The sequence below is a fragment of the Fukomys damarensis genome, unplaced genomic scaffold, assembly GCF_012274545.1.
Source record: "Fukomys damarensis isolate Sample0158 unplaced genomic scaffold, DMR_v1.0_HiC HiC_scaffold_3, whole genome shotgun sequence".
Classification (NCBI taxonomy): Eukaryota; Metazoa; Chordata; class Mammalia; order Rodentia; family Bathyergidae; genus Fukomys; species Fukomys damarensis.
The window spans coordinates 11844318-11872233 of record NW_022900915.1 but is presented as its reverse complement, the minus strand read 5'-3'; the positions used below and the strand labels follow the sequence as shown (position 1 = coordinate 11872233).

The 27916-nt window shown below is 41.3% G+C and overlaps 3 protein-coding genes across 4 annotated transcripts in view; 1 reads left to right on the top strand and 2 right to left on the bottom strand.

The window, feature by feature from the left end:
* The window catches only part of Sh3rf2 (SH3 domain containing ring finger 2), a 125748-nt gene extending 120835 nt beyond the window's left edge, over positions 1 to 4913 (top strand). The window contains exon 11 of the mRNA XM_010627051.3: positions 4167 to 4913. The gene's annotated coding sequence lies outside the window, so the exon portion shown is untranslated. The remainder of the gene's footprint in view (positions 1 to 4166) is intronic.
* Positions 4914 to 10957: 6044 nt separating this feature from the next.
* On the bottom strand, positions 10958 to 27900 carry Plac8l1 (PLAC8 like 1). The gene is made up of 4 exons (XM_010627045.3): positions 27565 to 27900; positions 23740 to 23876; positions 12900 to 13036; positions 10958 to 11217 (listed from the first exon to the last, which is right to left on the bottom strand). Exons 1-4 carry the CDS (start codon positions 27684 to 27686, stop codon positions 11077 to 11079), a joined length of 537 nt encoding a protein of 178 aa, XP_010625347.1. The 5' UTR covers positions 27687 to 27900; the 3' UTR covers positions 10958 to 11076.
* The window catches only part of Lars1 (leucyl-tRNA synthetase 1), a 72838-nt gene continuing 68747 nt past the window's right edge, over positions 23826 to 27916 (bottom strand). Inside the window, exon 34 of one of the 2 annotated variants that reach the window (XR_004518350.1) lies at positions 23826 to 23876. The gene's annotated coding sequence lies outside the window, so the exon portion shown is untranslated. The remainder of the gene's footprint in view (positions 23877 to 27916) is intronic. The other variant, XM_033766860.1, reaches the window with a different exon arrangement.

The window sequence follows — 27916 nt, the reverse complement described above, 5'->3', positions numbered from 1 at the left end:
TCCTGCGTTTGTCAGGCGTTTGCTATCAAGCGGTAAGAATTCGTTAGAGGAACACCTGGAGCACGGATGAGCCCTTTTTCCCAGACGAGAGGGACGGTCATAGAAAGATGCACTCCAGGGAGCTGCTCCTGCAGGTATCACCAGCAGCCCCGCAGGTTCTCTTTTTTCTTCCCCATTCACCACCTCTAGAGCAAGTGCCTTGGCTCATGGACCAGCTTGCCAGGACGGTGGGATCCTAGAAGGCACCTTCCAAAGGGACAGACCAGCCCTTTAAAGCAGCAACCAGGAAGGAAGTAAAAAGCAATCTGTCCCTTTTTCTTTTCCTTTTTTTTTTTTGATACTGGAGATCGAACTGGGGTCCCTGCACTTCCAAGGGAGGCCGCAGCACCACTGAGCTAAATCCCCAGCCCTGTCACCTTTTTAAATTTAAAAAAAAAAAGTCAAAATAGTCATTTGGAATTGCGTGGACAAGGTATGAAAAGTCAACTCCCACGGCTGGGGATTTAGCTCAGTGGTTCAGTGGCCTGCTTTGCAAGCACAAGGGCCAGAGTTCAATCCCCAGTACCAAACAAAACAAAACAAAACAAAAAAGATCCCCTATTAAAAAAAGCAAAGTCAACTCCCTTGTTATCATTATGACATACTCACTGAATTTCCATGCCCACCCATACATTTAGAAAATGCTCATTACAACTTGGAGTCGCTCTCCCTTCTGCCTCTCTCTCCCTCCCTCCCTCTCTCTCTGTCTCTCTCCCTCTCTGTCTCTCAGCAGTGAGGAGCCCAGGCTACAGAATTGACCCACCTGAACTGTATCTACAGCGTGACTTGCTGTGTGACTTGGGGCAAGTGACGTCACTGCTCTGAGTCTGTTTCTCATCTACATAATGGGGATAATAATACAGGCTGATTCACAATACCCACATAAATACTGAGCTCTTACTATCCTCATTTTATAGATTAGGATATAAGATTTTAAAAACTCAAGCAGCTGAGACAGGTTTCTGTGGCAAAAGAAACTTTAGTAATGACTGTTAACGGCGAGCACAGCTTAATGATCTTTCCATGCATAGTATTTTCCATTCTTTGAGATAATCACGAAGCGTGGTCACAATAAATAGCCTCTGAGGGGCCTCTTATTTATGGTAATAACATAAACCAACAGTTATAGAGCTCCTGCTATGTCTCTGACCCTGTTCCATGCGCTTATACTGATTCATTTTAACAACCTTGCCACAATCGTACAAAGAAAATGCTATTTCTACCCCCATGTTTGTAGGCATGGAAACAAAGCCTGGAGAGATTAATATCCATGGGTCTTAAGAGTTTGGAAATCAACCCGCGCTGTTTGACTCCAGTCCACGGCTGCTGTTTGTAGCCTCTCTTAAGGTGGGACACAAGCTGTCCTATAGGCATCAGGGTTTCTCCTTCAAATAGACCTGTCTTCTGAGAGCTCGGTAAACAAAGAATTATTACCTGCCTGCTCCTCAGCCTGCTGGCCTGTGGACACAGCACCCGCTAATGAGGGCTGGTTCCCAGTACTGTGCCTTGCCAGCTTTGGGAAAACTCGCCTCTCCCACTCACAGGGTTTTCAGGTGCCTATTAAAATGTCAGTGGATCTTAGAGTAGTCCTTTCTACATCACTGAGCACAACCTGGGACAAGAGATTAATGTGGCAGCCAGCCTTCCCTTGACAGATCCTTCCTTATTACTTCCCTGCCCCAGCACTCGCTCTCAGAAACGCTACCTCACATAAATGTAGTTGAGAGAGCCGACAAAGCACCACAATCCCCATGGGGTCCCAGTGCACCAATCTCAAGACAGCCTCGCCTCCAGTCTCAGAGCGACATTTTTCTCCCAGCTACTGACACCAGATCCAAGTGCAGATCCAAGTGGCCATTTCTGAGGCAGGAACAGGCTGGCCCTTCTCTCCAGGCAGATGCCCAGTATTGCCACGGGTACCGTCCTAGGAATGAGGAAGAGGCAGGATATGAGGAAGGTGGGCCTCCTCCTCCTTTAAGGCTAAAATTTGTGAATAAAAAAGTGAAACCCCCTGGGCCCCCTCCCCTGTCCCCTGTTCAGTCAGTCAGTGAAGACAGCTCATCTCCAAATCCTGTGTGACTTTCTGACCCTGTGAACCACACGCTGCCTCCCAGTGATCATGGGCTTTGCATCTGCTACTGAATGTGAAAGAGCCAGCAGCAGCCCCACTGCTGTGCTGAGTGCAGTGCAGGGACGGAGGAGGAGGAGGCGGCGGAGGCCTGAGTGCTGCTCTGTGCCTGCCTCCCGATTGCTCATAGGAGCCCAGTTGTAAGGTGGAACGGGGCTGGCTGCTTGAAAACTTTGGCTCCTCTCCTACATTCAGTCTCTGGGGCCACAGATCATAGCTCTGCCTTTAGAGACGGGTGGTTTGGCTGAGACCCCCAGTACTGGTGTGGTAAGACTCCCACAAACTTTGCTTGCAAGATCTCTGACTGGCCCACACTTGGCCCCAAAGAGTTAAGCTGTAATCATTATTCATTTCTCCCAAATTAAAAAAGAACAAGCATGCTTCTTCAGCACAAATCAATCCCTGGATAGAAAAGAAACCAAGCTCTAGATGAAAGAAATTAGGCAAGAATGGAAAACTCTTTCTCCCAGTAGTTAGCTCCTTTTTACTGGGTTTACATCGGAACTCACTTGTGAACAGACTTTGAGTCTGGAATATTAGAAGTCTTAATAAATTTTATCAGGCCAATTTTCCACCTCTCTTTCAGCTGTCTTCTCCTCTCCTTCCACATGGTCATTTTGGACTTTATATGCACTCAGAAAGCCAAAAGCCAAGGACTGGCAACAAAGCCATGGAGTCCAACTGCCTCCTTCCCCTGAATCACACTACGCCCGACATGGGGCCACCAGAAGTGCTCATTGGTGCCTTCCTCCTGACGAGCTTCAGTCTAAGGAAGGGAAAAGGGACAACTGACTTGGTCGGGAGGGAGACTCGCTGGTTACACACTTGGGGACCGTAAGGATGCAGGTTGAGTTTGATAGTGAAAATAAAACACTTGAGGCCTCGGGGAAATCCTGGGAGATCGTGAAGTTTAACTTATTTCTGAAATAATTTCAGACTTATATGTCTGCTAAAAAAGCACAAAATATTCCCATGTACCCTTCTGCTAGGTTTCCCAAATAGTAACATTTTACTATGTTCTTGTTGATTTTTTTCTGAACCATTTAAGAGTAAGTTGAAGAACAAATGACCATTTACCTCTAACCATCTCAGGGTGTATTTCCTAAAAACAAAGATATGTTCTTATATAACAACTAGGAAGGTCAGATCGACAGTGATATAGTGCTGCTAACCGGACTACAGATCTTACTCGGTTGTCCCAGTATTTTTCTAATTATCCTACTATTTTCCTTTATAGAAAAATTTTTATTGCAAAACTCTTGTCCAGGATCCCTTTCCTATCCACATACTGCATACAATCATCACATCTCTTTAGTTTCCTTTAATCCGGAACGCGTGCTTTAAATGCGTTGTCTTTTATGGTCTTGGTATTTTCAAGAATATAGGCCATTTATTTTTAGAATGCTTCTAAATTTAGATTTGTCTGATATTTATCTTTAGATGTTGATTATTTGTTTTTGGCAGTAACCGATGATATTCCACAGGATCAAGCAGGAGACCCTGAGTCCATACTGATACAAATAGGTGAGAAAAGAAGGAAAGCTCTTCCTTACTGCAAGAGAACACTGAGTAATGTAGGCAGATTGATAGAATTTAAAAATCACCATGTGGTAACCACTACAGTAATAATTAGTTCAGAAAAGAATCATCAATAGATGTTAAAACTAGAGGATGAAAACTTGAAGAGCTTCATGTATCTCCTCAGAGGATACTTATTAATCACAAAAAGGAAAATTACAACTTTACTGTTGGAAAATCTAGTAGACACCACCTTAGTTAAAAAACCAACCCTAACATACCAGCACTGGGAAACAGAGACCATGTTGGTAAACCTCCTGATGTGATAGACTGAGAAGGACACAGTATCTCTTATGGGGGAAAACAAAAAACAGAAAAACAAACCCTCCTGCACAAGAGGCTTAAAAAATTTAAAAGACCTATAGTTCTCCCCAGGATACTTCTCACACAATAGAGACTAAAATCTTTTTCACCTTCACAGAAATCATCTCAGGAAGAGCCAGAAAGGACTGGGGTGAAAAGAACAATCTGCTTGCATGGAAACTGATCTATAAAAGTATGTGGACCATGTCACCTTCCTCCAACATCGGGTGTGATGCAGGAATACCAGTCATCTAGTCTCCAAGACAAGAGGGTAATAGGAGAAAGATTCAACCTGTCACCAGCCCAGGATTAACGGTAGAGGGGCCAGGATGGAGACAAGCAAGCGAGGCCTGTGCTGCGTCAGGTTACGCTAGACTCCCATCCCTCCTGTGATTCCCTGCTGTCAAAACCAAACTTGATCTTGCCAATTTGCCACAGCTCAGCACCAACCTAACAAGTGAAAAAGCCAACGCCAAACCCCAGCTCTGTGTCTGTCCTGTCTCTCTAGCTCAGATTTAGAGCATGGCAGAGAACGACATAATATTCTTCTCCCAGATGGTCGACCACAGAGACCAATAGCTCTTCACACTGTCTCCTAGCACCCCCACCTCATCCTTGATCTCCACCAAGCATCCCACATCCCCCTGCCACATCCGCACTTTCTGATCCAGGGTATGCCCGTTAAAATACAGTGGTCGAGGAAATAAAGACATGGTGCACAAAAGAAATCTCAGACACAAAAAATCCATGGACTGCAATGCTTAAAGACAGGCTCTTTCAAGTAGAAAGATATACCATCAGCTATAACTGTGTATCCTTTTATTATTGAGTTTATCGGTACTTTTTAGGTATACAGTACAGTTACATCCATCATTGGGATCCTGTACCTTTACATGACAGGTCTTGGTTCTCATAGTTTCCCCATACCCCTGCCCTCTCTTCACCCCTCCACTCTCCCCTATTTACAAAGATTTTGTTTCCATTTTTTCCTTTTCTCATATTTTTTCTTTTCCCTTATTTCCTTTCCCCTACCCTTCCCACTTCCCCCACACCTTTAGCCCTTTTCTTCCTATTTCACATGGTCAGTTATACAATTTGGATCTTATTTACACTTATAGTTTTTCACACCAGAGAAACTATTCAGTATTTACACGTGTTTCTTATTTATTTCACTTAAGATATGCATCCATTTTCCTATAAATGACTCTAGTTTCTCACACTTTATGGCTGAGTAGTACTCCATTTTATAGAAAAACCACATCTTTATCCAGTCTCCAACTGATGGGCAGTTGGGCTGTCTCCGAGTTTCAGCTATGACAAACTGTGCCACTATAAACACAGGTGAGCATATATCACTGTTATGATTGTTTTAATTCTTTTGGAAAGATACCCAACAGAGGGATAGCTAGGTCAAATGGAACCTCTAGTCCTAGTTCTTTGAGGTAACTCCAGACATACTCAGCTACCTCATCTCTGACAAAGGAGCTAATCATCCTCAGTGGAGGAAAGATAGCCTCTTTAATAAATGGTGTTGGAAAAACTGGGTTTCAACTTGTCAAAGATTAAAACTAGACCCCTACTTTCCCCCATGCACTAAACTAAAATCCAAGTAGACTAAAGATCTAAATATTAAAACGCAAACACTAAACTTGCTGAAAGATACGTTAGGCAGAACTCTCGAAGACATTGGCATAGGAAAAGACTTTATGAACAAATCCTCAGTAGCATGGGAACTAGCACAAAGAATAAGCAACTGGGATCTCATCTTATTAAAAAGCTTCTGCACTGCAAAAGAAACCATCAACAGAACTAAAAGACAACCTACAAAGTAGGAAAAAAATTTTACCAGCTGCTCCTCAGACAATGGACTATTATCTAGAATATATAATGAACTCAAAAAAATCAGGCCCCTCAAATATAAAGACCCAATTCAAAAATGGACATCTGAAATGAATGGACATTTTTCAAAGAAGTAAAAACAGCAAATAAACATATGAAAAAATGTTCAATATCACTGGTTATTTGGGAGATGCAGATGAAAACAACACTGAGATTCCACTTCACCCCAGAGAGAATGGCTGCTCTCAAGAAATCAACTAATAACAAATGTTGGCGGGGTTGTGTGGAGAAAGGAACCCTTCTCCATTGTTGGTGGGAGTACAGACTGGTGCAACCACTGTGGAAAAGTGTGTATCCTTTTTATGTTTATAAATAAATTGCCATGAAAAACAAGCCATTGGAAGACATTCTGCAGCTGATTTATCAAATGATTACAATTTTTAAACCACCTGTGTTAACCTGAGAGAGACATTGTACATATAAGTGAAAGTCACAAATACCTAAAACTTTGGACATATATTTTCATCCCCCCAAGACATCAATAAAAATTTCCTATTTTTAAAGCATATGCTGCCATAACTACTAAAGATAATAATAGGAATATATGCTGCCCTAATCTCTGAAGGTAATAACAGGACTGCAGCATCACTGGGATATGTTGGTGGTTTTAAGTTTGGGATCTCAATTTCACGCTGACGCATCCTGCTTTTTATCCATCTTGCTTATAAATAGGAGCAAGCACCAGCAAAACTATAATCAGAATAAGGACTGCCTTTTGTTTTGTATTTACAGAAAATTTTTTTCCTGAAGTCACATGCAGGATTTAAACTAGCACCTATTTTTTATGGGAATGAATAACTTCTCTTTCTTAACCACAATCCTCCTCTCAGTTAACCACAGGAGAAGGTGATAATAAGAGTAAGATGATAAGAAGGTGATAATAAGAAAACCCAAAATGTTAGCTTTGTCTGCCAAAGTGCTGGGTTAGAGGCAAGAGGTATGAAACTACAGAAGGGCGAACTAGAAGACGATCACACTTCTGTCACACACACTCAAAGATTGGTCTGCTTACTGTAAGGCACCCTTTTCTCTGACTGCTGTGACTGAACGTTGGTCTCTTTTCCTCTGGGAGGAATTCAGCTCGGAAACTCTTTAGCCTCAGCAGTAATCAATATAAAGATGCCACCTTCGAGTTCTGGAATCTTTTGGTTCCTACCATGAGGCCTTAGCGGCTACATACAGGTTTCAGTGATTTTGCTTTCCAAGGTAAAGTCATAGAATTCCACAATCATGTGCGGAAAAGTTAAGTGTTGGCAGGGTGCCCACATGGAACCCGAGACAGGGAGGCAACATAATGTTTAGTCCCGGAAGCTACTGACCACACTGAGTACTAACAGCCTGTCCTCAAGGCCACCTTACCTACATTTCCATCTTCGGACACTGGCTCCCACCTCTCACAACTTGAGTAACAGGAAAACACTGCTCCCAATTTTTATACGTGCTGCTTTTTAAGTGTTTGGGAACTTTCTGTGACTCATAAGGGAGAGTATCATGGAGATTTAGCTCTTTCTTTGAACATGTTTGGCCAGTAAAACAAATATTTTCTAGAAAACAAAATGAAGAATCTGACTTCTTGCCGGCTAAACCCAGCTTAGGAAAAGCTTCCTGTTTTGTAAAGCTTTCATCTCTGGACCCTCAGTTCCAGCCTACAGCCCCAAATGGTCATGCGTCAGAAGGCGGTGGAGGGAGTACAGAAGCTGGCAAGGATGGATTTGAATCTTACAGTGAAGTCAGCCCAGAAATTTGCCTAAAATTTCCTTCTACACAGAAAGTGTGAGTTACATCTCCTCAAATTGTTGCTTCTTATTACTTTGTCTGGTCAGAGAAGTGGTGTTTAGGTGAAAAATGAAGAAAATGATGGGGGGAAAAATCACTCCTCTGTAGAAATTATAAGCCAAAAACCTATAGATTCTTTTGTCTCTGCTTACTTTTTTATTTTCTTTTTTGGGGGGTACCAGGGATCGAACTTGGGACCTTGTGCTTGAGAGAGGCAGGCGTGATGCCACTGAGCTAAATCCCTGGCTCTGCTTACTTTTTTTAAGGACAGTATTTTTTAATAGACCAAAAGTCATAAATAAATGTTTGTGAATGTTTATGAAAAGGGTATAATGTATTAGTCATTATGGAATATTATGTAAATAAACCTTATATACACAAACTATATTAAACAGAAATTATTTTGGGGGGGATGAATAGAAAAATAGAAAGTGAGCAATTAAGGATTTCCAAGCTTTTAATATGTTTGTTCCAAAAAATAGAGGGTTTCAGGAATGCCCATTTCCCTATACATTCCACTGGCAAGCCAAAAACTTTAGCAAGATGTCTGATGTTTGCTTCCTGGGTTTGTAATGTACAGCAGACTATATGGGTTACATTAAAAGGTCTGTCACATATGTTGGTTTTGCTCACCCCACATGGAGGTATCAGAGATTTGTTCCACACTTTGCATCCTGAAAAACCAAAAGGGATTCTCTAATAAGATGAAAAATATGCAGAATATAAGCTCAGTATTGGGTAACTCTCAGATCTGTACCACAACACTTTCTGTAAGATTGAGTTAATGTGATGCCTGATATCAGAGTTGTCTTCTCTCACCTCAGTATCTAGTATTAGATAATATCTCCCCTGGAGAGCACATATTTTCATCATATCCTTTTCTTCTTGGACTTGACATATCCTAGAGAAAATCAGAAGTCCTAGCGTTGAGCTCTCTCCCTTCAGGTCCATTCTACCGTCCATTTTCAAAGAACTGTCCATGTACGAATTCTCTGCTCTGTGGTAGACTCGATGCTCTCAGACCACAGTTTTGGGAACTTGCTTGTGTCTGTGGCTCTAACACTGTGGCCCTAATAAGCTGCTGTACGCTGCCTAGATGGATCAGAAGCAGTAAAGAGGAAAGGCACTTCCGGGCTGGAGGCGTCCCTTCACAACCTTCACATCTGCCACGGAGAGAGCACGCTGAGACCTGTGCACCAAGTGCCACCTACTCTTCTGCAGAGAAGGGTCAGCCGTGCAGATTCCCCAAGCCTCCTTGGCCAAAAATGTGCATTGTTCCTGCAGCTGAGAGCTTGTGAAACCCAAAATGCGGTTTAGCATGAAACAATAAAAATAGGTTTATTTTCATTTCACGGAATTCTCTGCCAGACTTTGTTGTTTGTTGTTGTTTCAGTTTAGCTGATTTGGAGAGGACAGTACTTAATCACAGACTAAATGTCAACTTTCAGCATTTAATTTTCCCCAAAGAGGTAACTTATCCTTGACACACAAAAGTAGTTTTGGTGGAAATGAGGGCCACAACAAGTTGCACTTCCTCTCTGGGCTGTCTGGGGTGAGTCCAGCTCTACAGAGACAAGTCTGGCTGGTACAACCAGCCGTTAGAGCACAGGCCCAAGAGCCAGCCTGCCTGTGTGACCAGCTGGGTTGCTGAAGGCAGGTTAGCTAACAGTTCTGTCACCCAGACCCCTTTTCTGGAAAATGGAGATACAATAGCACCTTCCTGAAGGATATTAAGAGTTAAATGTCTTAGCATACAGAGTCCTTGGGCCGGGGATTTAGTTCCGTGGCACCACACCTGCCTTGCAAGCACAAGATCCTGAGTTCAATCCCTGGTACCAGGAAAAAAAAAAAAAGAGTCCTTTGAACACTGCCTGACATTTACAAGTGCTCAAAAAATGAGTCTCTTATCCCCACAATGTATGCCATACCATCTACTAGCTGTGACTTAATATTCGCGTTTTAATTGACTGAATTTTCATTTAAAATTTAATTTGAAAAAAAATGTATACCTGTATGTTTTCCAACTGTAAATGGAAAACCAGTACAATGTGCTACAAATACAAGGTGACCATAAAATAGTAACAGTAATGTTTACTGAATCCTTACTACTTGCCAAGTGCTGTTCTAAATATCTTTTTTTTTCCACTCCCCCTAAGTATCTTGACTTATTATAATCCTCACAACCCTCTAAGGTCAGTACAGCACCATCCCCCTTTATTAGTTGAGGAAACTGAGACAGAGGAGCTAAGAAATTTGCCTATAGTTGCACAGTTAGTCCTGAACATAAGTATTCTGCCCCAGAACCTAGGCTTTCAGCTCTGTTCTGAGCTGCTGTCCCACCGAAAACTAGAGCACCACTCAGTATGCCCAGTGTAGCCCATTACTGGCATCCTTGGGCTGCTGTACTAAATTGCCACAAACTAGGTAACTAGAAACAACAGCCACTGATTTGGTCAGAATGGAGCCTAGAAATCCAAAATGATGTTGGCAGTAGGGTCCTGCTTCCTAAAAGCCTCTGGGAGAGGACGTTTCCTTGGCCCACCCAGCTTCCGGCAGCCCCAGGCATTCCTTGGTTTGTGGTAACGTAGCTCCAGTCTCCTCCAGTCTTCACCTGGCCATCTTCCCTGTGTGTCTGCAATTCTGGCTCTTCTCTTATAAAGATACCAGTCGTACTGGATTAGCACCCACCCTAATAATCTCATCTTGATCACATTTGCAAGACGCTATTTCCAAATAAGTTCACAGTCACAGGTATCTTTTTGTGGGGTTTGGGAAAGGCAGGAGACATGGTTCGGCCTAAAACTGTTGCTCTCTAAAGCTTTGAGCCTGATGCAAAAAAAAAAAAAAAAAAAAAAAAAAGCAGGTGGTAGGGAAATGTTTAAGATTAGCACCAACCTGAGACTTTCACATTTATGCAACTAAGACTGCAAAAGTCAGGACAAGGAAAGGACAGTGCCCTACATGTTTCAGTGATACTAAGTGCTCAGTATGGGAGCTAACTACTGACCCTGACACTTTGGGAAAAATGGTTTGGCAATAGAAAGCCACATGACAGTTCCTCCAGCCTCCCAGACATCCCTCATGCAAGGGATGTGAAGCTGGTGAAAAAAATGCAACCTTCCAAAACTCTGGGGGGAAAGGGTCAGGTGTACAACATTCACCTCTAGAATGTGCTTTATATGGCTGGACTAGAATAGCAAACTCAGACAAAGAAAGAGCACCAGTAGAGGCAGAGTGAGGAGATCATTTATTTTCCTAGTGTTGCAGAGAAAACTTATGAAGAAAAACAGTCTTTCTCCAGGAGGGGTTTGAGAGGAGGACATGAGGTGGAAGGAGGAGGAGTTATCTTGCTGTCAAACCGAAGTGTCCTTGGCTGAAGGGACTGTACAGATTTCATAGAGTTGAGAGCGTCTCATCTTGAGCTCCCGGGCCACCTGACACACAGAAAAGGGCCAGCAGCAGTGCACCACCAGCCAGTCCTCACACAAGGTGCCCTAGGGCAAATCCAGGGTATCTGATCTGTGGCCATCCCGGCAGGCTCATTTCCATTACACGGAACAGCACCCTGAGCCGCTGGCCCACCCCTCCCACTGCTTCCAAGATCTACTGACACCTCAGTCAACACCCAGGACGCCAGGTTGCCCACGTGCCAAGCAGCTCGGCGACTAGCCAGTACCTGCAATTCAGAGCCTGCCCTTCAAACTTTTGTCTAGGACCTCCTACTTAACCAATAATTTCTCTGTTAATATCTTAAATCTTTTCTTCTTAAGATCTGATACTCATTTCTTTGACATAAATGCAAATAAATGTAATAAATGCAAAATTCACACAGTAAAGAGAGATGGGAAATAAAAAGTAAATCCTCCTCTATAGCTGCCCCAGCCTTCCAGTTACCTGCCTGGGGAAAACGGTTTGTTTGTTATATACATTTCCAGATAAATTCCACGTCTACATAAGTGTATACATACATATATATATATAACAACATACATACATATATGTCACATATGATGTATATCTTTTTTGCAAATAAATGCATATTCCTATGCCCTTGTTTTCCACTCAAAAATATATCATAGAGATCATTCCCCTGAATGCATAAGGAGTTTTTTGGGTTTGTTTTTTTTGTTTTGTTTAGACAGGTTCTTGCTCTGTAGTTCAGGCTAGCCTTGAACTCACTATGTAGTCTAGGCTGGCCTTGAACTCAAGGTAATCCTCCTGTTTCAGCCTCCTGAGTGCTAAGATTACAGGTATGTGCCACCACATCTGGAAAGAGATACCCTTTTTTGTTTTTTGTTTGTTTGTTGTTGTTTTGAGTTAGGGTCTCTCTATGCAGTTCAGGCTAGCTTCAAACTCAAAGTGATCCTGCTGCCTCAGCCTCCTGAGTATTGAGATCATAGGTATGTGGGGCTGGGGATTTAGTTCAGTGGTTCCACCGCCTACCTTGCAAGTGCAGGGACCTGGGTTCAATCCCCGGTACCAAAAAAAAAAAAAAGAGAGAGAGAGAGATTATAGGTGTGTACCACCACACCAGCTAAGAGATGCCTTTTTCCTAATATGTATGACCCAGCTCTCCCCAACTTCTCTTGTCCTTCAGTCTCAGTTGAGCTGGAAATTGACTGACTCATTCAAAGACCCCAGGGAACCCCCAAAGTGAATTCTGTGTGTTACATAGGTTATATCTTAAGTCAGACCTCTCAAGTATATCCTCCAAAGTTGGTAAACTTTGTATAATTTGGTATAATGTGGTAAACCTGGTGTAATTCCATCTGTCATTTTGCCTTGAAGTAGTAAGAACAGACAGAGGACAGTGTAGTTTGATGTCTACAGAGGGAAGGGAATCTGCATCGCCTTAGGGGCTGAGACTAATCAGTCACCTCCTCCTGCTACTGTTCATCACAGTACATCTGAGTGGGCACCATCAGCAATGAGCTGGCTGGGCCCATGGACCAGCAACTTGTGTTATAATTTTCCTCTCAGAGATTCCCTTTATGATACAGCATTTTCGTTAAACTTATGCTTCCTACTAAAGAATGAAATCAGGAATTTCCCTTCTCAAAGCTTTTCACGAAGTGTGATATCTTTAAGCGCTCTGTCTACCTGGAAAATCACAGGACTGAAGGCCATGTAGGTTCTCATAGACATCAGCATTCACGTGTACTTCAAAAGCACTTACCTGTATTTTATATCTCTCTCTGGTGCCAATTCTCAGAGCAAAGGTAGACCCAGGTAACAATGGCCAACAAAGACATTCTCCATAATACCTGGCGATGTCACACTCAAGACACATGGGACAAAACAGACCACAAAAACCTGTCAATAACCATGTAAAACAAAACAAAGGTTGTCAGATGTTCAGGGAGCAACTTCACATCTTAAGTAACATTTAGAACTCTACACCATCAATTTAATGCTGCATTGTCTCCCGGCAATTAGGGACTGAGAATGAATAACCAGTTCACAAACCCAGCATATGAAAATTGCCATAACTGAACCACATCAAAATCATCTCCTTTTGTTAAACACTGGCCGAGCTGAACCTGATATAATTCTGTTAGCACTGACTATGGTAATTGCTTTTTCTCATCAAGAGAAATGTGTTAAGTAATTTTTAAGTCGTGACTGTTGCTTCTGTTATGTTAATCCATTTTCAGTATTTAAAAGACACAGTATTGAGAATACTCTTGAATAATATTTTTATAAATACAATTGAAAGCTTTTCATGGCACACTGATTCTACTTCCTATTCTTAACGGGATTTTATTCTATTTCTCAGAGCAGTAGGTTATTCTAATTTCTGTTAGTTTCATAGAGCCACTGACATATGTCAGTTTTAATCGGCAAATGATTCAAGGCTTGGTCCCTTGAATGTAAACTGGAAACAGTTTGTCATTTATTCATTCATTTTTAACTACTGAAATGGTTCCCTATACAGTCTGCATGAGCCTTCTAACACAGAGGTTCTAAATATGGGTCACAGACTCTTTTGAAAATATGACAATAGTTACGAACTTGCTTCAGGAGGGAAATGAAATGCACAAGCACATGGGCGTGTAAAATTGTGCATTCAATTTCGTAGAGTTCAAGGATGTGTTGAAAACTATTAACGGACCATGGGTTGAGAACCCCTGACAAACAGCATGATAATGTGGATGACTACAAACAATTAGGTTATGAGACAGCAAAAATATCATGCTAGTAGGGCATGGTGGCACACGCCTCTGATCCCAGCATTTGGGAGGCTGAGGCAGGCAGATAACTGTGAGTTCAATGCCAGCCTGGGATACATAGTGGGTCCAAGGCCAGCCTGAACTACACAGGAAGACCCTGTCTCAATAAAACACTATCATCTTTAAAGGATTGCTTTCAATAAATCTTTTATTAAGCCAAATTTATACATAAGAAAACGCACACATCTTAAGTGTCCAGTTGGATAACAACAATCATATTCACCCAAATAACCAAACGTAGAGAGTACTGCCTTTCACCCAGAATTCCTTGTGTTCCTTTCTGGTCAGTCCTAACCCTTCTACCTCCCACTCTTGAGGGAAACACAGTTCTAATTTCTATTCCAAAAGATGAATTTTTCCTCTTTGTGGACATCATACAAATGAAATCATGTTTACTTTTTGTTTGTCTGTTTGTTTGAGGCAGGGTCTCACTGTGTAGTTGAGACTGACCCGGAACTATGTAGCCCAGGCTGGTCTTGAACTCACAATGATCCTCCTGCCTCAGCCTCCCGAGTGCTGGAGGGCTGGTGTAACCCACAATGATCCTCCTGCCTCAGCCTCCCGAGTGCTGGGATTGTAGGTGTGCGCCACCACGCCTGGCTCATGTTTACTTTTATACCTAATTTATTTTGCTCAGAATGCTATCTCTGAGACTTATCTGTTGTTATATGAATCTATAGCTTTTCTCATTGCTAAATACTATCCCATTGTATGATTTTCCATGAAATACTCAGCCCCTCCTAACAGAGAGTTGCTTATTCCCTCTGTTGCTGTCGTGATTAAGACTGCTATGATGTCCCTCTGTGAGTCTTTATGTGGATATATGCTTTCATTTTGCTCCCCTTCCTACACTTGGAATTGCTCGCTCATAGGCCAGATATATATTTAACTTTACAAAAAATGAAAAATCCTTCTCTGAAACATCTGTACCACTTCACGCTCCATCCGGCAATGTGTGAGAGTTCCAGTCGGGCCACACCCTTGCCAACACTTACTACTGTCAGTCTTCTGTGCTTCAGCCATCTAGGGAGTGTGACGCTTCCCAAAGGCTCACGGACCATGACACCAGTACCCTAGAAGAATCTCCTGTCAGCAGCCTGTCTCTGCCTTTGCTTCCTCTCCAACAGTGAGCACCACAGAGTTCCTCTCCCAAGTTCAGTGACACAGAGGCTCCGAGCTACGAAGACTCTCATTTTAGAACCATCAGGGGCCACTCCAGGACTCTGGATGTCTTTAACTTTACACAGTGGGTGTAACATCACGCCTCACAAAAGACCTGCTGCAAGGAGAGAACAGCCTGTCTTTGAGGAGCCAGACGTTTATTTCATCCTCTCAGCAACTGTAGGACAATCACTGCATCGTGTACGGCAGACATCACCTGTCCTAAAGCAAAGACTTCATCCTTAAGTATGCTTGAGATATTTACTTTGCATTATTAAAAAGTTCCAGGACAATCAGGGGGCCCCACTCAGCACCAAAACTGGTAGAATAGCTTTTTGGTGAGCAAATGGCCCAGTAAATTCAAGAGTGGTCACACTGTATCCTTCCTCAAAATGGGGCAATTTTAAATCCATGGCACATAAAAATCAAATACACTTTATATGTAAATTATGAAAGTGTAAATCCTGCAGATTAAATAATCAAAAATTACATCATTATAAACTAATAAGCTGTGTTTACATAATCTTCTCAGCTGCACCACTTTGACTGATAAAGAATGCCCACCATCCTTAGTGTATTATAAAGAAGTTGTTTATGCACACTGGTATTTCTGTACCAAATTTTTATGACTCATACTCTATTATTTTGCATCTTTTTATCATATAACCATGCTATCTAAAGTGCTCACTAGGAGATACCACTAGATACTGAAGAAAGCACACCCCAAATTCAATTACTTTGAAATAGAAGTCAGCTACAACTTAAAAAAAAAAAAAACATTTTGAAGTACAAACTTTGATTATATAATATTTATATAAACTTCACTATGTAAGCTCTGCTAAAAACATTTTGTACATATTAACTCATACAATCTGTGCAACAATCCTACAAAGTAGGTGCTCTGATAATCCCCATTTTACAAGTGAAGAAAGCTATCTCTAGCACACTTAAATAATTTGTCCATGTTCATACAATTATCAGTGAGAGCATAGGCCAGATTTAAATTCAGGGAGCCTGGCCCCAAAGTCTACTACATACATCTTCTCATATTTTACATATTTATCTATTCTGCCAAAATTACTATGGATTTGTGTGCGTCAAGACAGTACCCCCATCATCTCTGCATTATATTTTTTCCTGTGGGGTAGTCTTAATTGTGCAATTCTTTAATGTCCTTTGAATTTAGTGTTGCTGCTCTGTACTTTGGAGAGTACGATGATGTCAGGTCACACCAGAGAAGGGGTGATGGGATCCTACTACAGAGGAGAAATTTTCAACACACCTCTCATACCAAAGATAAGTACCTCCTACAAATCATATATAAAAGATGAAAGAGAGAGAGAGAGAGAGAGAGGAAGGAAGGAAGGAAGGAAGGAAGGAGGGAATGAAGGAAGGAAGGAAGGAAGGAAGGAAGGAAGGAAGGAAGGAAGGAAGGAAGAAAATGGGCACAGGACGTGATCAGGTAATTCACTGAAAAGGAAATACAAATGGCCAAAAGAAAACATGAAAAATTACTCGATATCATTAGAAGTGCATGTTAACACTATCAGAACCCATTTGTTGCTCATAAGACTACTATTTCTAAGGTCGTTGATATAATGTATGATGAGCAGCCACAGAAAAATAGGAACTCCATAAACAGATGGAAACAGAAACAAACTGGAACAACTACTTTAGAAGATGACTTTGCTGGGTCTATTGAAATTTAAAATCCCCTAGGACTCAGCAATTCCACTCATCAGTACCCAATGCTAGAGTAATGTTTTACATATGCACATAAAGAAGCAAGTAAGAGGATAGTCGTGGCAACAGTTTGTAACTTGAAATTTAAAACAATTTAAATGTGTATTAATAGATTAAAATGCAAATAAACAATGATAGTATAATCACTTCATGGAATAATTAGGAATGTTTAAGAAGGGACCAGGGATTTAGCTCAGTTGTTCTGCCACCTGCCTCACAAGTACAAGGACCCGTGTTCCATCCCTGGTACAAAAAAAAACAAAAACAAAAACAAATAAAGAGTAACAATATTACTGATAAATGCATATCTAAACACAGAGAAAAAAGAACTGGAAGGAAACCCTCTAAACTGACTTTTAAGAGAGGGGAAATGGTTTCCTTTTCAGTAATGTCTCAATTTTTATGTGTACTAGCATGCCATTAGTGAAATTTTTCTTTTTAAGAGATCAGGTTCAAAAGTGATTTATGGCATAAATTTAGTCTCTTCCTTAGGACTGGGGATGTAGCTCACCAGCCTGTCCAGTGTAAGGTCCTCAGTTAGATCCCCAATACTAAATAAATAAATATTTAGTTTCTTCCTTTACGCCCAAAGATCTCGTGGCTTTGTAAGCACCCACAGCCTAAACGATCCAGCCCTATTCTCTTCAAGCATGAAATGTAGTTCATTATTCACCTTTTTTAGCCCATAGTGAAGATGAGAGAAAGAAGTTACAATGTGGACCCCAGAGAGAAGTAGAAAGGGGGCGAAAGCTTCAAAAAGGCATATTTCAGATCAATTATTATAATAAGGCAGAACTTTCTAACAATAGATGCCTTAATAAAAAGAAATGCCAATGGAGTATAAATTAATACAAATTCCAAATGGAAAGCATTGGCAAAAATCTATAAAGATTTAATCTACTGGGTGTGGTGGCACAGGCCTGCAGTCCCAGCACTCCAGAAGCTGAAGCAGGAGGATCGCTGTGAGGTCAAGGCCAGCCTGGGCTACATAGCGAGACCCTTTCTGTAAAACAAGATTTAACCTTCAGGTTTATTCCTTGGCAATTATTTAACAGATATAATACACATATGCAAAATCACATATGTACAAGAATATTCATATAGAATTTTTGTTTGAATAACAAAAAGTCTGGAAACCATTTAGAAGTTCACCAATTGGGAGTTTGGGATAAATAAACTACGGTACAGTGTAGTCTTTGCACCAATTTAAGAAACTAGCTCAAGCCGGGGATTTAGCTCAGTGGTTCCACTTCCTGCCTTGCAAGCGCAAGGACCCAAGTTCTATCCCCGGTGCCGGGGAAAATAAAAAATAAAAAATAAAGAAAAGAAATTAGCTCCAGATGTGCTGATACAGTATAATAAACTAAATATATTGTTAAAACAAAACAAAGGGGCCAGGGTTCTAGCTCAGCTGCACAGTGCCTGCCTGGCAAACATGAGGTGCTGAGTTTGATCCCTGGTACCAAAAAAAAAAAAATGCATGCAGTGTGTTTACAATTCTACAGTATATATACATATGTGTGTGTGTGTGTGTACACATATATATATATTATATGTACACACACACTATCCGGTAAACTAAAAAATATTATTTTCAGGAGTTGCAATTACAGAATATTGTTTTCTCCTTATCGTTTGTATTTTTGTTTTTGACAATGACTATGTATTTATAATTCAAATCTATTCTAATTTTTAAAACTTTTACATCTCTATGAGCAACGGACAATATCTGGACTCAAGCAAGAGCAGTTGTTTGTAGGGCGAAGAACTGGGTAAACAGAAAAAAGGACGGCGTACCTGTTTTTCATACCTAAAAAGGGTAATTTTGAATTCTACTGTATTATGTTCATAACAACTTATTCAAAATGATTTGAAAAAACAAAAAACACTGAGCTGACTCCAAAGGCAGTGGGGTTTCCTCCCTGTCACTCAGAAAGCGGACACTGTCGCCACTGCCAGGCAAGCTTCGGAGAGATTACGGCAACAGATAAGGGCCAGACCAGCAGGCTTCTAATCTCCCTTTCAACTTTAAGGCTGAGTCTTACAATCAAGTGCAGGAAAGGAAGAAGCAAATGATAATAAAGGTTACAATTCCTCCATTTCAGTGTGGCATTTGAGAAATATTTTTGTGTCTTCTATGGGCCAGGTGTTCTCCTGGGCTCTGAGCAGAGACAGCTGTGGCCCAGTTCCAGGGAGTCTGCAGTTTACCTGAGATGCAGTGCGGGGACACAAACCCCAGTCTGACACCTTTTCTGCCTCCTTCCTCTACCAGAAATTCAAAGAAAATCCTTCCTTGCTTGCTTCCACCCTCATTGGGCATTTCATGGGTCCAGGTACACATCAAAAGATTTTACCACCTGGTGCTTATATTGCCCTCTACAGGGAAACTGAGGAGCTGACTCTCATATCCTTCGGGAATGAGTTTAAATGAAGCCCAGGAAAGGTCACCCTTTACCCCACTGGAGCACCCTGTTTATTTCCTTCATGGCATTTATCACATCTGTAATTATTCTGTTCATTGATTTATCTTTCTCTTCTAAAAAAAATCACCTCTGCCTTATTGACTATAATGTCTGGGATACATACATATATAGAGATAGATAGATATATAGATATATATCTATCTATATATATATGACTGCACATAGGTTTGAACTCGGTAAATATCGGTTGAATTACAAATCAATGTTGATTATATCATCCATATAAACTTTCTTTGCAGTGACATCACAAATATTTCCAAAGCCAGACTATTCAGTCTTTTACCACAATGCTATTTAGCAGCTAATTAATTTACCTTGGCTCCATCTTCAAATTTAAGTTCTCAGATACTCCATCTTCAAAGGACACAGAGACACCCACTTACTAATCCCAGTACAGTGTGAATTCAGATAACAGCACAAAGTTGGGAAAGAAGGGGGCAATTTTAAAAAATGATTATGATAAAATGAAGATGTAAAATGTCAAAAAGAAATGGAAATCATTGCTGTTCATAAGGTAACCTTTGCTTAATGGTTGAAAATGTGGCAATAATTCTCAGCATTTGATGGAAAAATGTCCCAGGATGGGAGTCTGGCATAGAGCAGTCATAGAAAGAAGATTCCTTTTGTTTTCAAGTCTGTCACACTATTTGCACAGGATTTACTTACAATGAAACTTTGAAGATAAAATAATTTATAATTAAGTCTTTCTAAACAAGGAGGGGAAGACTCATAACACTCAGACTCCAGCTGCGACCTCAGAATTATGGTGCAGATAATGAATGCACCAATTGGTATTACCTTTGCATTTTCTTCTGAGACCATTAAATTAGAGTCACTGTGAGAATTTATAAAGGGAGAACCACTTAGGAGACAGAACATAACATTCAACATCACCTTGAATGCTGTACCCATGGTGTCCCCTTCATGATTCATGCCCAGTTGTAAAGAATATTATATTTCTCCACATCTCCTCCTGTCTTATGTCTAGAACAGATTCTCAAATGGATAAGGAAATCCTCAGGAAATTCTGTGGTTGGTATCACAAACATTGATGCAGGTTACAGAAGCGCTGACAGTAAAGCAATGTCTAAGGTGAAAAGGATAGTTAAGGAATGAGCCTTTCTTTGACCAGCTGTTTAGATGCTCTTGGGATTCTATGGAAATCATTGCAGCACCCAGCATGAGCCTGGTGTCTCCACTCTTTGCTCTTAGCGTGCTGAAGGATAATTTTAAAATATAGAGTGACAATCATCTTAATAGCTAAAATTCACTAAGTGCACTGTAGAAATATCCATTGGGATTTTCCTGGTGACACCACCCTAATAGCAAATTTAGGAAATTATCCCTTCATTATTGTGAGCAAGACTGATAGGCCTCACCAAGTAGTAGGCAGTGACCTAAATTGGGCTGAGTTTTAGCTGCTGCTGAAACTTCAATTCTCAGACAGAATGACACAATAAAAACATCTGATAATGCTTGGGCTGTCAGTAGGTTCCTGGTAATAATGTGTCTTGTCCTTTCTGAGCTTGGATTCCAGCTGATCTTATGATACTATGAGCTACCCCACAGCCTTCTAATAAAGTCTAACATTTACGTGTGTATTCATTTCCTAGGGCTGCTATAACAAATATTACAAACTGAGCACCTTAAACAGCAGAAAGTATTCTCTTATTGGAAAATCTGGAAACCAGAAGTCTCCAGGTGTTGGCAGAGTTGGTTTCTTCTGAGGGGTCTGAGGAAGAATCTGTCTCCTGCATACCGTAATCCAGGTAGTCACATTGTAAATACTTATTTCCAAATAAGGTCACAGCCAGAGGCTTCAAGTGTACATACGTTTTAAGGAAACACTAATTAATCTAGTGTAGCTTGTAACCAAAAATCTCTGACTGAGCCAACCTAGTATTAAGAGTGGGTTCTAGGGCCAGGGATTTAGCTCAGTGGTTCTGCCACCTGCCTCACAAGTGCAAGGCCCTGAGTTCAATTCAAAAAAAAAAAACAAAAAAAAGTGGGTTCTATGTATTATCTGTTTTAATCTTTCTTTTTCTTTGTGTTTTTTGGTACTGGGGATAAAACTGGGGTCCTTGCCTTTGCAAGACAGGCAGAGAACCACTGAGCTAAATCCTTGGCCCTAGCTGTTTTCATCTTGACAACCACCGTTGTGGTTGGCACATTTATTTTCTTCATTTTAGAAGTGGAAAATGAAGACCTAGAGAATTTGTGCTCAGTAAGAGCACAAGGAAGATTCAAGGTAAGGTCTGTATCTTTACAAAACTCTTCTGTTCACTACATTATAAAATAGGTTTGCTTTAGTCAGAAATGCATTATTGTTCCCCAACCCCAAACCATTTGCTATTAAAAAAAATGGTCCATTTACAAATTTGAGCAAGATCTCCACATCTCTGCCTGACTACTTACTCTACCTTCTCTGTACCTTGGCACCAAATGACAACCAAAGTCATAAAAACAGAGAAACAGAAAAATCCTGGGACAGCCGGAGAACTGGTGCCATAACGGCCTGGTGGGAAGTCACGTGGTGATAGGGACAGGAAGAGGCCTGCAGAGCTTCAGAGCTCAGAAGACCCTCAGCTGAGTGGGGACTTGCTCAGAGTGTTCTGCTAGTCCATCTGTACTTCAGGACAAAGTCAGATGCGCCTGGAAGCCTCCACCAGATAGAAAGAGTCATGTTCTTCAAAAACATTAGACCTGGGTTTTTTATATTTCTAACAGACTGACTTTGATCTATCAGATGATTACCCCACCATCATCTTCTTCAAGACAGTCTATGACTCAGTTTCTCCCTGGGATGAGAGCATCAGGTCCTGGAGTGGATTCCTGATGTGTTATATCACAGGTGGATCAGAACATCCAAAAGTAAAGATTGAATCCATATTCTTTAACTCAAATCCAGGGTGAAACTGTGAAGCTACAGGACAGTGTTATTTGTACTTCTTTAGAGCTGAACCAGCACCTGAAGATGTCAAATAACATAAGAAGTTTCTTTTTGTGGTCAGTCTCATTGTTGTAAAACTACTACACATTCTTCATAGAAATATTAAACGAGATAATAAAAAAGCCAGGCATGGTGCCACACAAATGTAATCTCAGTACTCTGGAAGGCTGAGGCAGAGATGTTGAAAGTTCAAGCCCAACCTGGGCAACTCAGTGAGACTTTTGTCTTAAAATAAAAAAATTAAAATTAAAGAACAGCTAGGGATGTCAGCTGAGTGACAAGTCACTAGGTTCAATCCCCAGTGCCAGAAAACAGAGAGAGAGAGAGAGAGAGAGAGGGACAGACAGGGAGAGGGAGAAAATGAGGAAGGAAGATTATTTATTAGTCTACCATCTGGAGACCTCTGCTATAAACATTTTTATCTGTATCCTTCCAGACTTTTTTGCTTTTGTTTTTTGAGACACAGTCTCACTATGTAGTTGAGACTACTGACCTGGAACTCACTATGTAGCTCAGGCTGGTCTCGAACTCACAGCAATCCTCCTGCCTCAGCCTCCCGAGTGCTGGGATTATAGGCGTATGCCACCACACCTGGGGTCAAATGAATGAATTTTAATTTTTTCAAGTTGAATCTTTTTCAAAGCTACCTGGAAAAACAACATTTTAAATTTCAAATATGTAAAAAAAAATCCAATAATGCCACCATGCCTGGCTTTCCAGACTTTTTTTTAAATCTTGCACACTGCTCTAAAAATGGTATCATATGCACATAGTTTACAACCTGTTTAACCTAAAAACATATCCAAAACATATTTTCATCTACTCTATGACTTGTCATGGCTGTATAATTCATCATACAGTTACCCTACTGTTTATGTTGTTCCATGCTTTTGCCAAAATTTTTCATTTTCCTGCTAAATCTTTACAATAATTTATTTCCTTAAACTCCTTCAAATGTAATTATTGGAGTTGAGATGTACCTCAGCAGCTGAGTACTTGCCTAATATATGCCATACCCTGGGTTTGATCTCCAGCACCTTAAAAAAGAAAAAAGAATGTATAAAAAAAAACTTAGCTATTGGGTCAAAAGCTATGTAACTCTTGGAAGTTCTTTCTGTATGTACTGCTAAGCCATCTACCAGGGAGGCTGTGCCAATTTATACTCCTACCACCAGAAGATAAGGGAGACCATTTTGTGCATCTTTGCTGATAGATTTTTGTCATTCACAAAAAATCTTTGAAGGCACCACTTATTCTAAGAAAGCATCCACAGGGCTGAAAAAAGCAAGGTTCTTCCAGCTGAGGAGTAAATGTGAGTCACTGGAAGACTGGTCCAGTTATTCGGAATCCATTCAATTGCTGTCCTTGAGTCTGATGCAGCTTTTACTCTCACTGATCTCTTGGGAAAGAAAATAGTAAGGAAGAGCTTAAATGAAGAGGGAAACATACAAACTCTCCTGTCTCTGCAGACACTGAAGAGGCCAGTGCTCCAGTCCCCACCAGTCTGAACAATCGCTGTGACTGTGGTCCTGCTACTGGCTCCGCGGACAGGCTGCTTCACTACGGGGCGGGCCGGTGCGTGGGTCCTGGAGAGTCAAGATAGCAATTAATTTGGAAACCAAGATGTTCAGAGTAACATTTGAGCAAGACAGAGTGATAATGAGAGGAAGCCAGTGGTGCCCAGCGTGACTTCGCCATCTCCCTCCCTCCTCTTCCTCACACCCCCTATGACTTTTTGCCATCTCTATTAACGACATTATTCCAAAACCTGTAACTGATTCAATATCTAGTCTACCTCTGCAATGTTTCCCAGTGCTTAATAAGTTCACATATTCGAAACCAAGAGGGATCAGTTGAAATCCCAGCATGTCACTTCCTGGAGACTGACTGGTTAATTGGCTTATTTTCTCTGCTTTCTGTTGGTTTGGATGAAAAAACTACTTGATGAGGTTGTTTCAATTAAAGGAAATATAATTAGTTCACTGTCTCCAGAGTGTAACAAGGTGAGATAACCTCTCAGCCCCACCTCTGGTACTGGGGATTGAACCCAGGGCCTTCACTCTGAGCTATATACTGAGCCCTTTTAAAAATTTTTATTTTCAAAGGGTCTTACTACATCTCTGAATTGTCCAGGCTGGGATTGAACTTGGGACTCTCCTGCCTTAGCTGGGATTACAGGCATATACCACTATGCCAGGCTACAAGGTGACCTGAGTGAGCTACATCCCAAGGGTTTTGAACCTTTGTTGAAGACAATCTGATAAGCAATGGAAAACCTGGACCAGGCTATGGAAATTAACAAGTAATATCACTTAAGTGAATAACCCTGTTCAGACTATATCTTGATATCAAATTATAATATGATCTGTCCTGGTAGGATCAAAAAGTATAACTTTGGGTTCTCTCCAAAAAGAATGGATGATCAAACTGTCATCCAGAATTAAGGGATGAAGGCTCGGGGCGGGGGGGCTGGATGCCTCCTTCTCTTTCTGAGGCTGAAAGTCAGTTATTACTGAATTGTAATAGTGAGGATGGCTGGAGTGATTCCCACAAGGAAGGGTAACTACACCTCACCTCGTGAAGATGTGGGTCAAGAGTGGGGCAGAAGGGCCATATTATGAGTCTGAGCTCGGACAGTGGTCATTATCCCATGAGCTTCTTTTTCTTTTGGCCAGCCTCATTAAGAATTTGCACCTGACCTCTGGTGTGCTATGAAAAAGTAAAGAGTGTGCCTCACACTTCAGACAAAATAAACAATTACCAGTACATGTGGACACCACTGATAGTGACTGAAGTGGTCTCCAGGTCTTCCACTGGATGGCAAAGAAAACAGGAGGTAAACTGGAAGAGAAGATCAGCACACACAGAAGTGAAGAGCTACTGACACGTTAAGAGACACCTAACAGAAGTGGAAATGCTGCACCAGAGCTTGTGAGACAGGCTGGGGTCGGCAGTGATTCGCCTAGAACTGGGTAGAGGATCTACAAGACATCTTACAGCACTTTTATCCATTAGGCATCACAGATATGATGATATCTAATGAGTTTTTCAGAGCCTATATAAGCGAGACTTGCAATGAGTATTGACTCACGATATAAAAAATGCCAAATACAAACTAATGCTTAAACACAAAAATTTAACATTGTTAATTTCATTAACTGTCAAAGGTAGAACTCATATGTATTTTATTACATTTGAAAGTAAATTGTAAATTTTCCTGCTTTGCAAAAATTCCCAAGTACCCGTGATTGCTGAGAAGTAACCGCTCGTGATTAAGTGAATTACTCATGGTGAAATAATTTCAAGAGCAAATTTATGATAGATATTGAGAGAGAGAGAGAGAGAGAGAGAGAGAGAGAGAGAGAGAGAATGTGGTCCCATTTTAATGTTTTTCATGTGAGTTAGAGCCTTCTTCTGCAGGCCGACTTTTGTTCCCTAACGTTTCTGTGTCGACCCTCTAGCCTCCAATGTGCTATACATGGCGATAAAGCTCTTAGAAGGTAAATTAATAGAGCTCACAGGGGTGAGACACTAGCTCAGTAGGATTGGTAGCTTTATAAGAGGAAGGCACAGCTCTCTCCTCTCTCCCTCCCTTTCCTTCTCCCTCTCCTCTCCTCTCTTCCTTCCCCCCTCCCCACATGCACAGGGGAAATGGTCATCAGCACACTGTAAGCCAAGAAGGTGTTGCATAATACCTTTTATCACAGCAAGGAAGCCTGTCTTCTATCATTTCCAAATCAAATAACCAAGAGGACAGCTTTTCCTTGGTGGAAAAGGTGTTTGCCTAATATTAAACTCAAGGAGAAATATTATTTCTGTCCTTACTACATCTCTGGTGATTTTTCAATTAAAATGTTTGAATTTACATACATCAGCTATGACATTGTTGTCAAGATTACTGCCTGTTTGCCATAATTAAAATAACAACCATATTCACCCTTCTCTGAGCATGTTCTATGTGCCAGGCACTTACTAACCCAGTTAAGAACTCAAGGGTAAATCAGGGTCTGCTACAAGTGTAAGACTAAAGTAACTATTTTAGTTTGCTGAACTGCTTTTCTTAATGCTATCCCAGGAAATCTTATGCTACCACGAACAGGAGTTTGGAAACAGCAGGTGAAGCTGATGAACACAGTACTATGCTAAATCAGAGAATCTATCCATTTATCAAGTTCATTTGCTGGGAACAGCACGAATTTCAGATTTAGCTCAGTGGTTCTGCCGCCTGCCTCACAAGTGCAAGGTCCTGAGTTCAACCCCTGGTACCAAAAATAAAAAAATAAAAATTTCGGTGTAGGCGCATTAAAGTTCAAATATACCACAGCTACATTCTAGTTATTTGACCTTGGAAAATAAAAACTTGTCACATCATTCAGCTCTTCCTCCTCCATAAAACTGGATTTAAAATATCCTAGCTCCTTGATTGCCAGTATTAACCAAGACCATGTACTTGGCACATAGCATGCAGTCCATGGCAGAGCAGATACTGTTATCACTCTCAGGATTTGGTACACACCCTAGGGTCTTCTGTATACTTTCCTGAAAATAAAGGAGATCGGGCCAGTTTTTCAGGTGTCATGTGCTACCTCGATGCCTCAAAACTTAGCTAGGGCAATCAGCCACCCCAATTTTCCCAGGACTAAGGGTTTTACGGGGATGGAGAACTTCAAGTGCTAAAACCAATACAGTCCCAAGCAAACCAAGGGAGCTGGGAACCCTCGTTAGCAGAACCAGTAGGCGACAAGAGGATAGCTCAGTCTGCTCTCCTACCTAGTTAAGCGTCAGAAGATGGACACTTACCCTTTGCCTCATCCTGTTCTATTCTACCCTCCTCCTCTCCCAGCAGTACTTTCCCCACTGCGTGTCCCCACGTGCCCAGTACTTCCCTCGGCCTGGAGCGCTTCACATCACTCTCATCTTACCAAACTAGTTTATTCTGCCTTCTACTCAGGTGTCCTGGACTATTTCACACGCTTTACCAAAGCCAAAACCCTTGAATTTTTCTTTCAAAGGGGTGGAAATTATTGGCAGTCAACAGATACAAAGTTCACTTGACCAGGGTGCTGAGATAGAGAGACCCTTTTACTCAAGCCAGTTCTTTTCACCAGTCAAGCAAGGCCAGTTGCCCCCTTTCCAAGTACACACGGGAAGGACTGAAACCACTTTCTTCCCAAGCCCAGTTTCCCTTTCCCAGGGAATCAAGAAGAGATTGGCTTGACAATCCAACTAAAGTACAAAAGCTGGGGGTGGGGGTGGGCTATTCCTACTTACTACCTCAAATCGGAAATAAAATGTCCATCTTCAAATGAGATCAGTGAAAACAGCAGAGGTGAGTGTGTGTTGTGTAAGGAAACATCCTGAGGACACTTAGAGAAGTAACGTCGAAACCAGTTCATAGCAAACAGTGTCTTCTTGTCACTTGGGATCCTCTTTCCTCTGGCAGTAAGTCGACCGATTCTAGTTTTAGTGTCAACCTAAAATCTCTTTAAAAGAATGTTGATTTGATATTCTAGAACCTGAGGTCACAGCAGTATAACTCACAGACATTGTATCACTTTAAAGACATTTTGCCCGTGTGGTAGCACATGCCTGTAATCTCAGCATTTGGGAGGCTGAGACAGGAGGA